The 12,999-nt window shown below is 47.5% G+C and overlaps 1 protein-coding gene across 1 annotated transcript; it reads left to right on the top strand.

The window, feature by feature from the left end:
• Positions 1-1,947: 1,947 nt before the first annotated feature.
• Positions 1,948-12,660, top strand: LOC100966874 (eppin). The gene is made up of 5 exons (XM_023511979.1): positions 1,948-2,038; positions 3,441-3,572; positions 6,408-6,575; positions 12,219-12,365; positions 12,650-12,660. Exons 1-5 carry the CDS (start codon positions 1,948-1,950, stop codon positions 12,658-12,660), a joined length of 549 nt encoding a protein of 182 aa, XP_023367747.1.
• Positions 12,661-12,999: the final 339 nt, after the last annotated feature.

Below are 12,999 nucleotides of genomic sequence, written 5' to 3'. Positions count from 1 at the left end.
TCCATCCACGCCAACATCTGTAGTTTTGGGATTTTGTGATGTGGGCTAATCTTACTGGAGTTAGATGATATCTCAAAGTGGTTTTAATTAGCATTTCTCTGATGATTAAGGATGATGAGCATTTTTTTCATGTGTTTGTAGGCCATGCACCTATCTTCATCAGAGAAGTTTCTGTTCAAGTCTCTTGCCCAGGTAGAAGTGGGGTTCTTTATTCTTTTCTTATTAATTTGAGTTCTCTGTAGATTCTAGTTATCAGACCTTTGTCAGAAGCTTAACCTGCAAAAATCTCCCATTCTGAAGGTCGTCTGTTTGCTTTACTTACTGTGCTCTTGGCTGTGCAAAAGCTTTTTAGTTTGGTCAGATGCCAGTAATGTCCTTTTGGTGTTGCTTCAATTGTCCGGGGGAGGGTCCTCCTCATAAAATATCCTCCCAGGCCAACTTCTTCAAGTGTTTTCCCTGCACTCTCTTCTAGTATTTTTATAGTTTCATGTTCTAAGTTTAAATCTTTTATCCAGTAAGAATCAATTCTTGTTAATGGTGAAAGGTGGGGGTCCAGTTTCAGTCTTCTACAGGTCACCAGCCAGTTCACCCAGCACCATTTGTTAAATAGAGAGTCTTTCCCCCACTATTTTTGATAGGCTTGTCAAAGATCAAATGACGATAATCAGCTGGGTTCATCTCTTGGTTCTCTATTCTGTTCCATAAATCTACCACTCTGTTTTTGTGCCAGTACCATGCTGTTTTGATCACTATAGATTTATAGTACCAATCTCAAACTCTTGAGCTCAACTGATCCTCTTGCCTCAGCTTCCCAAGTAGCTGAGACTATAGGTACCTGCCATAACACCCAGCTAATTTTTCTATTTTTAGTAGAGATGGTGTCTCACTCTTGCTCAGGCTTGTCTCCAACTTCCTGAGCTCAAGCCATCCATATGCCTCAGCCTCCCAGAGTGCTGGGATTACAGTGCTTGGCCTAGATCATTTACTCTGTGAAAAGTATCGCTTCCCCTCAACGAGCCCCACCAAGCAGCTGGTTTTGTGGATTCCCTGGCTGGAGGGAAAGCTACCAGCCCAATTAAGCCCAGACACTCTGCTGTACTGCTGAATTTTATTCAATTACAGTCTCTCACGCAGTTTCTTTCCCCTTCATGATTCTTCCTCAGACAACACAAGATTTGTGGCAGAGGGTAGACGCTCCCTACAAGCTCTCACCATCTCTCCTAGTCTCAAAGCAACATGACTTTGACAAACATGAGCTGAAGACTCTGCAATCCGTCTGATACCTCCCCCCCCCCCACCCACCACTCAGTAGCAACAATTTTACTCTTTGGCCTTAGTGAATATGAGTGACTCAAAGAGAAGATAAATGGGAGAAGGACAGGATGAAACTGTGGGAGAGGGAGAAAGGGACGCAGAAACAATAGGAGACCCAGAAAAAGAGGGGGGAAAGTTAGCTCATAGGCACAAAGAGACACAGAGAAACAGTTACCAAGAGATTGATAGAGATACATTGTCAGAGATAAACAGGAGGGTGTGCTAGTTGGTGTGTATGTAAATGGAAAATGAATGAAGAATGAGGACTTTCCACAACTCTCCAAGTTATTGAGATGAAGACTTGAGATGGTGACATTCACACCCACGGCTGCCTAGAAAGGGTGGGACAAGTTTCACCCACTCCCCAGGCTGACCAGAGAGCTCAGCCAGCACGGCCCAGGGGTCTTGGCCAAGAGCCACCCAGTAAGAGACCCTCCCCTGGAGCTCTGAGCTGTGGGTGCCAGCGAGTCCCATGTATGACCTTGGAACTTGGTGTTCCCAGCAGGAAAGGGGGTGGCTGGCTTGTCTCCAGTTCTTATACCCAAGGTGTTGCTATTGAAGGAATAGGCTGGGCCGATGCAGTCAGACATTTCTAGGGTCTGGAACCACCACACAGGCTGGTCTCTCTTCAGAATGGAATCTTCTAGACTTCTAAGCCTGCTTGTGCTGTTCAGCTTCTTTGTGAATTTCCAAGGACCTGTTGTGAGTTACTGGGGCTTTTCCAGTAAGTATTGGGCCTCAGCTCTTGTCCCAGGGAGAGGGAAATTTGCTGTGAGGAAGAAAAAAGGAACAAGTCCCCAGATCTGGGGTTGCCTTCCACCATCTTAACGCTGGTCCTGGGTTGGGAGAGGAGGAAGGTGTTTGGAAGACCCCTTCTGTGAATGCTTGAACTCTGATTTAGGCAAGTCCCACTTTCGGCTCCTTTAAAGTGGAGAGTCACAGGATCTAGCATTTATAGAAGGGGCTTATGGAACCTGGGAAGCATAAGGGACCTTCCCCTCATTCCATGAGAAAGGCAAGCCCTTTTCTTGGAATGTCATCTCTATCTGCTCCTAGGGCTTTCGAACATAGTTCTAAAAAGTGTCTTTGCATCCCCAGGGGTTCCTTGACTTTGGGATATAAAACAGTATCCAAAAGTACCTCTGAACTTAAGACACTCATACTCCATAACCATATAGTAATAATGACAATTGTTATCATTTTCTGGACACTCAGACAGTAGGGGTTTCTAAGTAGGGTTTTTCAAAACAAAGACAACTAAAAAGGATTTGGAGTCAGACTTAGTGACTTCAAATTTTGGTAGGCACGTAACCCAGTTACTTAAATTCCATGTGCTTCAGTTTCCTCATCTGTAAAATGGGGATATTAATAGGACTTATCTCACTGAGCTGTTACGGGGATCGAATGAGATCATACATCTAAAATGCTTACGAGGGTGCTTGGCTTGTGGTGAGTACTTAAGAAATGTTGGCTAATATTACTGTGCATCACTCATTCTGATTCCCACAACTCTGTAAGGCCAAAATGATTTTACAGATGAAGAAACCAAGATTCAGAGAGAATAGGTACTCGGGAGACCAAGAATTAGAATTGAAAAACCAAACTGACTCCAGGGTGAGGAACATTAATCACTGTATAATACTGCCCCCCAGAGGAACTTGCCAACACTGACTCCTCTACAAGGTAAAAGGGCAGATGGGCTTAAACCAGCTGAAACCAAAAATGGGGCAATTTTGTCTCCCAGGGACGCATGCAATGTCTGGGAACATTTTTGGTTGTTACAGTTAGGGGACACTACTGGTATCTAACGGATGGAGGCGAGGGATGGTGCTAGACATCTTACAGTACCCCCCACAACAAAGAAGTATCCCACACAAATGTCACCAGTGGTTGAGAAATTCTGCCTTTTAGAGGGGATGGGCCTGAGGACCTGGGTAAGGAGGTGCTTGGCAAGGAGGGTGAGGCACACAGGAGGGAACCATGTGAGGCCACCCTGAGAAAAGGACCCCTGGGATCCAGCAAGATGAAAGCAAACTTCCCAGACTCCCCAGAATCGCCTTCTGTCTGGCAAAGGCTAGACCCTGTGATCTCCAAGGCTCATGGTTGTAAAACTGCTCCTTTCCTAGATAAATGCCCCAAAGTCAAAGAGAAATGTGAGTACAAAGAAAGGGACCGATGTACGGAGGACAGCGACTGCATGCACAACAAGAAGTGCTGTGTCTTCAGCTGTGGAAAAAAATGTTTTGACATCCAACAAGGTAATTTTCAGCGCCTCATAATAACCAACCAGCCCCTCTCCCCAGGCCCTGGCCTTCCACTTGCTGAGACTGGCATTGCCCCTTGCTTTGCTGAGGGCTGCTCTCTGGGCAAGATCACCGGGCTAGAGAGACCCAGGACTTAGCTTCATTACTGCCCCTCATATGGTGTGCAGTGTGACATTAGTAATATCCTTATCCTATCAGGGAATGTCCAGGACTCAGTTTCCCCAAACAAAGATGAATGAAGGAGAGAGATTGAACCAGATAGATGGGTTTTGGCTACGTGGCTACTTTTTGCTTTATGATTTTCTGAGTTTTCAGGTGACCACTATGGTCCTAACATAGACCAGCATTGCAAATTGGTAAATTAAGCAATTGATATTTCCTAGCTTTTTGCCTTGGAGTGACCACCTCTCTGCCTACACAAATCCAACTTTGCCTCAGGAAACTCCCCTTACCTCTCCAGACCAGGGGAGAGGTTTTTCCTTTGCTGCTACAATCTTCATTTCACACTCATCTGCCTGGGCTCTGAAAAGATGATCAAAATTTCTTTACTTATTTAAGAAACATGTTTGGAGTGCCTTCGAGACCCATGATAGAATTTGACCTGCTCAGCGTGGTCAGGGAGGTTGGGAAAGCCTGGAGTTGAGTTGAGAAAGATAGGCAGGATTTCAGGCAGTAATTGAGGGGGAAGGCTTTCCCAGCACGGGGCTCAGCACGCTCAAGGATGGAGCCCTAGGGAGGCAGGAACACAGAGTGCTGCATTCACATGGTGCAAGGACAGAGGACCCTGGGTCGGTGGGGCTCAAACAATCCAGGTCTGGTGCCACAGAAATCACTCAAGATGGGTTGGTGACATGATCAGATTTGTACAACGCTTTCAGAGTGGAAAAGAGGAGGAAAGGGGTATCTTGAAAGACTTTAAGATAAAAGAAAATGGTAGTTGGGCGGCACCTGTGGCTCAAAGGAGTAGGGCACCAGCCCCATGTGCCCAAGGTGGCGGGTTCAAACCCAGCCCCGGCCAAAAACTGCAAACAAGAAAGAAAGAAAGAAAGAAAGAAAGAAAGAAAGAAAGAAAATAATAGCCTGGAAAAAAGAAGTAGCTGAGGGGATGAAGAAGAGTGGGGTGTGCTGAGAGGTATTTAGGGGGCAAAGTCAATGGCAGGGGAGCGGAGTGCACAGGTGGGGCGTTAACGGCTTTCACTTACCCACAGGAGAGGATTCTGCATCCAGCCTTCCTGGGGCTCATCTTTATCCAGTTCTTACTAGACTTTGAATCTTGGGCACATTAACAGTTTTCCTTCATTGTGCCTCAGTTTCCTTAGGTAATAAAAGGATCTGTGTTAAAGGTTATTTCGAGAATCAAATAGATTCATGCACATGGGGTGTTTAGAGCAACGTGGGCACCTAACAGCCACCTGATACCTATTAGCTTAAATTATTCGTCACCCTTGACTGGGTCACTCCTCCTCACTCACTTAGGAGTGACCTCAGTCCTGCGTAGCAGAGCTCATTGCTTTTTCTCTGTTCCTTAAAGCACTCAGCACATAGCCAGTGTTCAAGGAATGGCTGGTTCAGTTCAGATAAGAACATCTCTTCTTTTTGCCCTCAACATTCCACAAAGTCCTATACTGTGCCAGTTTCCGTGTTAGGAATTGGGATTCTAGGATGAAATCAGATGCAATCCCTGCTCACTCGAAAGGCACAGCCTCAGGGATGAGACCCAAGCTGTAAACGAATGATAAACGTGCACACGAGATTCAGAAGCAGGAGGTGGCAGCATGGGGAGGGTGGGAAGTGGAGTCAGGAGAGGCGTTACAGAGGAGCCGGTGTCTGAGAAAGGCCTGAAGGAAGAACAGGGGTGTCAGGAACCAGCAGCAGTGGGAACGTGTTGGGGTCGAGGTGTGGGGGGATGGCATAGCTGAGTATTGTTGGATCATGCAGCTCACAGGGGCACCGTGCCGGGGCAGTAGGAACCGGGTGAGGAAGGGCCTTGTGAGTCATGGGAAGACTTTGTCATGAAGTCAAGTCCATGCACTGAGAGGATCCGCTCAGCTTTCAGACCCAGCTGATCCTTCGGTCTGATGGGCAGCACGAAGTGTTGATCAGAGAGGCCAGGCCTGGAGGCAGGGGGATTGATGCAAGGTTATCTCAGCAGCCCAGGTGTGAGATACTGAGGTTTACATCAAAAAGACAGCAGAGGGGTGAGCTCTCAGGAGGTGAAGATCGACAGGATTCACTCTTTAGCTATGAAGATTCACCCTCATGTGACCACACAAGCGTTGCTGAGTTGGGGTAATAGTTTGCTGGCATCACTGTAACAAAGCACCAGAGACTAGGCAGCAGAAATGGATCATCCCATAGTTCTCTAGGTCAAAGTGGCAGCAGGTTTAGTTTCTTCCCAGGGCTGTGAGGTGTCGGGATGGGGCGGGTGAGTCTATTCCAGGCCTCTCCTAGCTCCGGGTGTCTTGGCGGCAATCGCTGGTATTGCTTGGCTGGTAGACACATCACGGTGATCTCTGCCTTCATGCTCACATGGTGTTCTCCCTGGATGTGTCACTCTGTCCAAACAACCCTGTTTTTATGAGGACACCAATCATGTCAGGTTAGGAGCCTACCTTACTTTGGTATGACCTCATCTTAACTCATTGCATCTGTAGTGACAATGACCCACTCCAGGGTCTCCTTGGCAACATGTGCAATGTCAGTGGAGCTGTCACAGGAAAAGGGGCCTATTCCAGTTTTTCATCGATGGGGGCCAATGGGGGAACAATGACAAATGTTCTTTTTTCCGAGGTGGGTACTCTGAGTTCTCAACCCCGGGTCTCTTGGCAGATGTATGCACTATGCCAAAAGAACCTGGCCCCTGCATGGCTTTTTTTGAACGTTGGTGGTATAATAAGAAAAATAATACCTGCTCCATCTTCATCTACGGTGGCTGCCTGGGAAACAATAACAACTTCCAAAGCATAGACCTGTGCCTGAACATGTGCCGTAAAAAACGTGAGTCCTGGGGTCAGGGTCTCACCAGGACGACGCTGGGAGGTCTGGGTGTTGGTTGGTCCATTCGCTCCATCCTTGGCAGACCTGGTACTAACAGAGCCAGCTCCAAGTGGGGGGTAAGATGCACCTTGTAAAGGGACAGACAACGTGGCTTCCTAGGAACTTAAGATCAAACGGGACATGGAGGTGAATTAAAGATGGCAAGCATGAGGAGAGTGAGAAGGGGTGGAGGGAGGGTAGAAAAGGGCAGAAATCTCAGAAACCTATTGCAGAGGGGTCACAGGTGTCAACCAACCCTCCCAAGCCATCAACTTCCTCAACACAGGTCTTTGCCAGCAATTCAGTCCCGTTCACTTTCCCCTGAAGGAGACCAGTAATAACACCCCAGAGGAAACCCACTTCCTTTTAATGTCCTCCTGTGAAAAGATGTATAACACAACTTCAAGTCCCAGAGGTAAGCTGAGCCCAAGATATTTAGTGGGCCTATCCTATATTCTCAACAGGCTTCTCTCCCTGAATGGATAAGGACAAACAGAAACAACCACCAGGATTTGGCTCACGCTCCAAGGACCTGTCCATGAACCTGACCGATGTTCTGGTGTGGCTTCCATAGTTCCACTCTCAGCGTTCCAAGGCTGTAGCTCTTCTCAAAGCTGAACCACAGGATCTGCTTCACTTTGCCCCATCTTTTCATCTTTTCATGCCTAACATTCTTCCATTTTTATCCCATCCTTGTGCCTGATCCCCTTATCTCTCACTTCTAGAACTCCCTATTACCTGTGAAGCTCCCAATTTTCCCCAATAAAGTGCTTGGTCTGGTTCTGTGCCTCTGAGGCTGAGTCATTCCCATTTGCCTGGGACCCTGAGGCTTCTGGTGACATGATTAAGTGGAGTGAGAACAATCAGAACATTGACAGTTGAAGGCTCCAGGGATATTGTTATTAAGTCTGCCCCTGTTCTTCAAAATTGTAAAACTTGTTTAAGACAAGGGCCCATGTACACTGCCTTAGTTTGAATCCTGGGACAAAGGCATGGGAGTAGGTAGTTTATTTGGGAGATCTCCTGAGAAGCACAGGGTGGAGAGTGGTGTAAGACATTCAGGAAAGAGAGACAGGCCAATTATGATCTGGTTACTACTGTTGGAAACTGTGGCTCAGTCCGCTTGGGACCCTCTAAAGAATCCTATAAAACAGACCGTCAGATTTTCTTCACAGGTAAAGCTGAGTGATGGGGAAGTTGAGCTACTCATCCACCGATTCTTAGGCCCCACTGGATGCCTGAGGTGCTAAATCCCTGGCTCTTCCAGACTATTCCACATGCAAACTATTCCACGTGCAAACTGAACAAGATCCCAGCGAGCCAGAGAAAAGCCACAGCAGAGAAGTAGGGATGCTGACGTGATGGGAGGCTGTCCACGTGCACTGGATACTATTTAGCCATAGAAAAGGAATAAAGAAAAAGAAAAGGAATGAAACGCTGAGATGTGCTACCCAGCAGATGAACTTCAAAAACGCTATGCTAGGTGAGAGGAGACAGACGTGAAAGGCAGCAGCAGGCTGTGTGAGTCCATGTATGTGAGACCTCCCGAAGAGGCAAACCTGCAAAGATAGAAAGCAGATAAGTGATTGCCAGGAGTTGGTGTGGCTTAGAGGAAAGTTGGGAATAACTGGTAAGGCAGCAGTCCCCAGCCTTTTCAGAACCAAGGCCTGGTTTCAGGGAAAACAATATTTCCATGGACAGGGGTGAGGGAGACCGGGCTGGGGGAGATATGACAGGAGGTAGAGCTTAGGAGACGATGCTGTGCACCCAGATTCCTAACAGGCCATGGATGGGTATCGGTCGGTGCCCTAGGGATTGGGGACAGCGGTGCTAATGAGTAGAGACTTTTTATTTGAAGCGATAGAAATGTCTTGGACTAACAGAGGTGGTGGTCACACATTATGAATACTCTTTTAAAAAGCCACTGAGTTGTTTACCTTAAAATGGCTTGTTTTATGTGACATGAATTATATCTTAATTTACAAAAATGAATTAAGAAAAATTGTGCACTGGGACAGCCCCTTGCAGCTGCAGGTGAAATTGGAGGTGAGCCAAGAGTGTGTGTGTGGTGGTGGGACAATAGTCCCTATTACCCTTGACCCTGTAATAGGCAGATTCCCTCACACCCACGTGGAGTCCACTCCCAAAGAACTCATCACTTTCTGGTGAGGTCAGGACAGTCCTCAGACCCTGATGCTATAGCTAGTTCTGAAATCTCCTATCACTAAATCTCAAAACTGCAGATGCTGGTGTGGATGTGGAGAGACGGGAACACCTGTACACTGCTGGTGGGACTGCAATCTAATACAACCTTTTTGGAAGGAAGTATGGAGAACCCTCAAAGAACTCAAGCTAGACCTCCTGTATGATCCTGCAATCCCATTACTGGGCATCTACCCAGAAGGAAAATAATCCTTTTATCATAAGGACACTTGCACTAGACTGTTTATTGCAGCTCAATTTATAATCACCAAAATGTGGAAATAGCCTAAATGCCCACCAACCCAGGAATGGATCAAGCTGTGGTATAGGTACACCATGGAATACTATTTAGCCATTAAAAATGGAGACTTTGTAAGAGGGACTTTACCTAACAAATGCAATCAGTGAAACCTGGATTCTTGTACTCTCAATGAATCCCCAACAGTAAATTAAAAAATCAGGGGTCCTCAAACTTTTTAAACAGGGGATCAGTTCACTGTCCCTCAGACCACTGGAGGGCTGGACTGCAGGCCCCGGGATGAGTCGGCTGCTAAGTAGGACAGGCAGTGGCAGCAAAAACACTCAGTGGGCCGGATAAATGTCCTGGGTGGGCCACATGTGGCCCAAAGGCCATAGTTTGAGGACGCCTTTACATCCTTTGTATTTACCTGGATGGAAATGGAACACATTATTCTTAGTAAAGCATCACAAGAATGGAGAAGTATGAATCCTATGTACTGAATTTTGATGTGAGGACAATTAATGACAATGACACAATGAGGGTGGGAGAAGGGAAGAGCAGAGAAAGAAGGCGGGAGGGGTGGGGAAGGAAGAGCAGAGAGAGGGAAGGAGGGAGGGGGCGGGGTCTCGGTGTGTACAACAAATTTGGGGGGCAAGACACTTAATACATTTAATAAACACACTTTAATAAATTTTTTAAAAAAAGAATAAAAAACAGGGTGTGCCTGTGGCTCAAAGAGTAGGGGGATGGCCCCAAAAACTGCCAAAAAAAAAAAAAAGGAAGGAATAAAACCAGCTAGTTCTGAAATCATAACTGTCATTTATTATTTCTCTCCTGCATCACTGATTCTAAATTGCACCCGATGATAGAAACTTTCTGTTAGCTCTAATATTTTTCAAAACACCATGACCTGGACAGACACTTTCAGAAGATTTGGTTCAGCCTGGAATCGACCTGTGTCCTCCCCCAAATTCTACTCAGGACAGCTCCTTTACTCTGGCAATGGTTAAAGAAAACCAGTGGACCAAAGAGAAGACAGAGGGCAGGGGAGGGGGAGGAGAAAGAGACCCAGACAGAGACCCACTGAGAGAAAGAGAAAAAGCACAGGGGGGTTCATATGAAGAGGCATAAAAAGGAGAAAAAGAAACTGCATTAGAAAAATAAGACAAAAATAGGCATGTCGGAAGAAGAGTAAAATTAGAAGAAAAATAAGGACTAGGATGCTCTTAATCTTCAAATTACCCCCGGGAAAGGGAAAACTCGAGTTAAACAGCCCCTTCTGCTAAGGAAGGTGGAAAGCCCCAGGGGAGATGGCCCACCTCTCTCTTGCACACAGGAGAGTCAGAGAAGCCCAGAGTGCTGAGGACTAGGAGCCGCCCATCCAGAAGCCCTTCCCCCAGGGTAGGTACAGCTAATCCCACTGATGGCCTCAGGGAGCCGGTGTCCCCAGCAGAGGGAGTGTGGCTGGCTCATGACCTATGCTATCTCCTGAAATGCTAGGCTGCACCAGGGCACCCAAAGTTCCCAGGCAAGAGCTGCTGAGCAGCGGTTCCTACTTTTGGAGCAACCAGCCAGGCCAGTAGCTTCTACAATGGGACTCTTGGGACTTCTGCCAATCCTGGTACCCTTCATCCTCCTGGAGGGCATCCAGGGACCAGGGCGGGTTGAGGGGTTCTTAATCAGTAAGTATTGGGGATCAGTACTTGCAGTGAAGGAAAAGAACTCAATGCAGGGGAAGGAACAGGGAACAATTTCATGGATGAGGAATGTTTTTCTCTGTTTCAGCCTGGGATCGCGGGTGGGCGAGGCCAGTTAGTTGGAATCATTTTTTCAGCCCCCTTCTTCCTGGCAAGCTGCCTTTGCTGAATACAGGAACCCGAGTCTGTGGCAACTGACTCCCCACTGCCATTCTAAGGGCTTCTTCCTGGAGGTGCCTGGGTCTAGATCTCAGGAAATGGACAAGGGATGGAGAAGCCCCTCTCGCCCCTCCCCAGAACCACTCCCATCAGCTCCCAAATCCTCCCATTGCAGCCCCTGAAGATCTCCCCACACCCCTAGAGGATCTTTGCCTTCAGGGTAAAGAACAGTCTCTAGATGTCCCTTGGAACGCTCAAATATGAAGGCCCATAATTAGCAGCTAAAATACACTGAGCACTTAAAAGGGGCTGGGTGCAATGGCTCACGCCTGTAATCCTGTCACTCTGAGAGGTCGAGGGGGGAGGATTGTTTGAATTCAGGAGTTCCAGACCAGTCTGAGCAACAGTGAGACCCGTCTCTGCTAAAAATAGAAAAATTAGCTCGGTGTCGTGGTGGATGCCTGTAGTCCCAGCTCCTCAGGAGACTGAGGCAGAAGGATCTCTTGAACCCAGATGTTGGAGGTTGCTGTGAGCTAGGCTGACACCACGGCACTCTACCCAGGGCAGCAGAGCAAGACTCTGTCTCAAAAAAAAGAAAGGGAGTGCTCAGGAGCCACACATTGTAGTTTCCAACCCTTCCTCCACCCCTTAGGAACTATGTGATCTTGATCTTGAGCAAGTTCACATAACTGCCCTCTGTCTCGGATTCCTTATAATGTGAATATTAATAGCACTCACCCAGAGAGTTCTACTGAGCATAGAGGAGAAAAGGCTGGGCATATAGCAAGTGTCTCTTGGATACCAGTCTTCTTATTTTGCCTCAGGCAGTTTGACAAAGGCTTTTCAAACTTTGTTGCATTAGTCATTAAAACAACCCTATAGGCAAAGGAGGAAATCAAGGTTCAGAGCGGGTACCTGCCATACGAAGGGTTGTGCAAAATTCAAAAGCCCAGCCATCTGATGGCAGAAATGGAGATCTCAACCATCTAAGGCTACAGGGCCTTCCGGGGGACATCCAAGTACAGGAAGGCAGAGTGGCCAGAACAGCCCTAGAGAAAAGTGTCCTTCCCTCTGGAACCCTATGGGTGGCAAGGGTAGGGGGTGATTCAGAGACCAGATGGTGGTCATTACAGGTTGGGGATGTGGGAAATCTGTGAAATTGCTGAGCCCTCTGAGGGTCACTCCCTTCTGGGGACAGGGGCAGTGAAAACAAGTTTTCCTAAGTCTGCAGTGGCACCCTGGGCCTCAGAAGGGAGAGCACTGGCCCCCTTAAGGCCTCAGGGAATTTGTCTTCCCTTCCTGTAGAGATATGCCCCAAAATCCGAGTAAAATGTGAATTTGAAGAAGTGAACCAGTGTACCAAGAACAGACATTGCCCGGAAAACTTGAAGTGCTGCTGGTTGGGCTGTGGAAAGAAATGTGTAGATCTCAGAAAAGGTAACTCAGAGACTGGTGGATTCCCCAGGACTCTCCTCCCCACGCCTGCACTGCCCTGTCCCGCTCCCCCTCCTACTTGGCTGATGGCTGGTCTCTGCCCAAGAGTCTGGGTGCAGCTCCTCCTGGACACAAACCCACCAGGGTGGCACTTGGGACACATGATTTGATTTCCTCTCTTCTCCTATCTTGGTATGAGATACATATACGAGTAATGTAGGTTTTCCTTTCTGGAACTCAGTTTCCCTGTCCAGAAGACAGGTGTGGGTATTGGACCCCATGGTCTGCTGGCTGCTCCTCAGCAATCTTCTGAGGGGCCAAGTAGCCACTGAAGTCCCATCAAATGGCAACACATGTCAGGTTATATGGTAGCTACAGGAGAAAGGGATATGATTTATATTTCCTGGAAAAGGAATGCATGATTTAAGATCTGATGAGGCAAAAGGGGAGGGAATAGCTTGCTAGACCCAGACACCTGCTTGTGCAAAGGCCCTGTGTTAACAGCACCCTCGGGCCTAGAAGGGCAGGAAAGCAGAGAGTAACATGGGCACAGGGGAGAGATGAGAAAGAGGAGGAAGATGAAACTGGACTAGGTGGGGGTGGGGGTTTAGGGGTCCGATCCTGGTTCTAAGAGCAATGGATTATCGACCTT

This window comes from Otolemur garnettii, unplaced genomic scaffold (genome assembly GCF_000181295.1).
Source record: "Otolemur garnettii isolate 467f Iridium unplaced genomic scaffold, OtoGar3 scaffold00023, whole genome shotgun sequence".
Taxonomy (NCBI): Eukaryota; Metazoa; Chordata; class Mammalia; order Primates; family Galagidae; genus Otolemur; species Otolemur garnettii.
The sequence above is the reverse complement of the archived record's forward strand: the minus strand, read 5'-3'. Positions and strand labels throughout refer to the sequence as shown.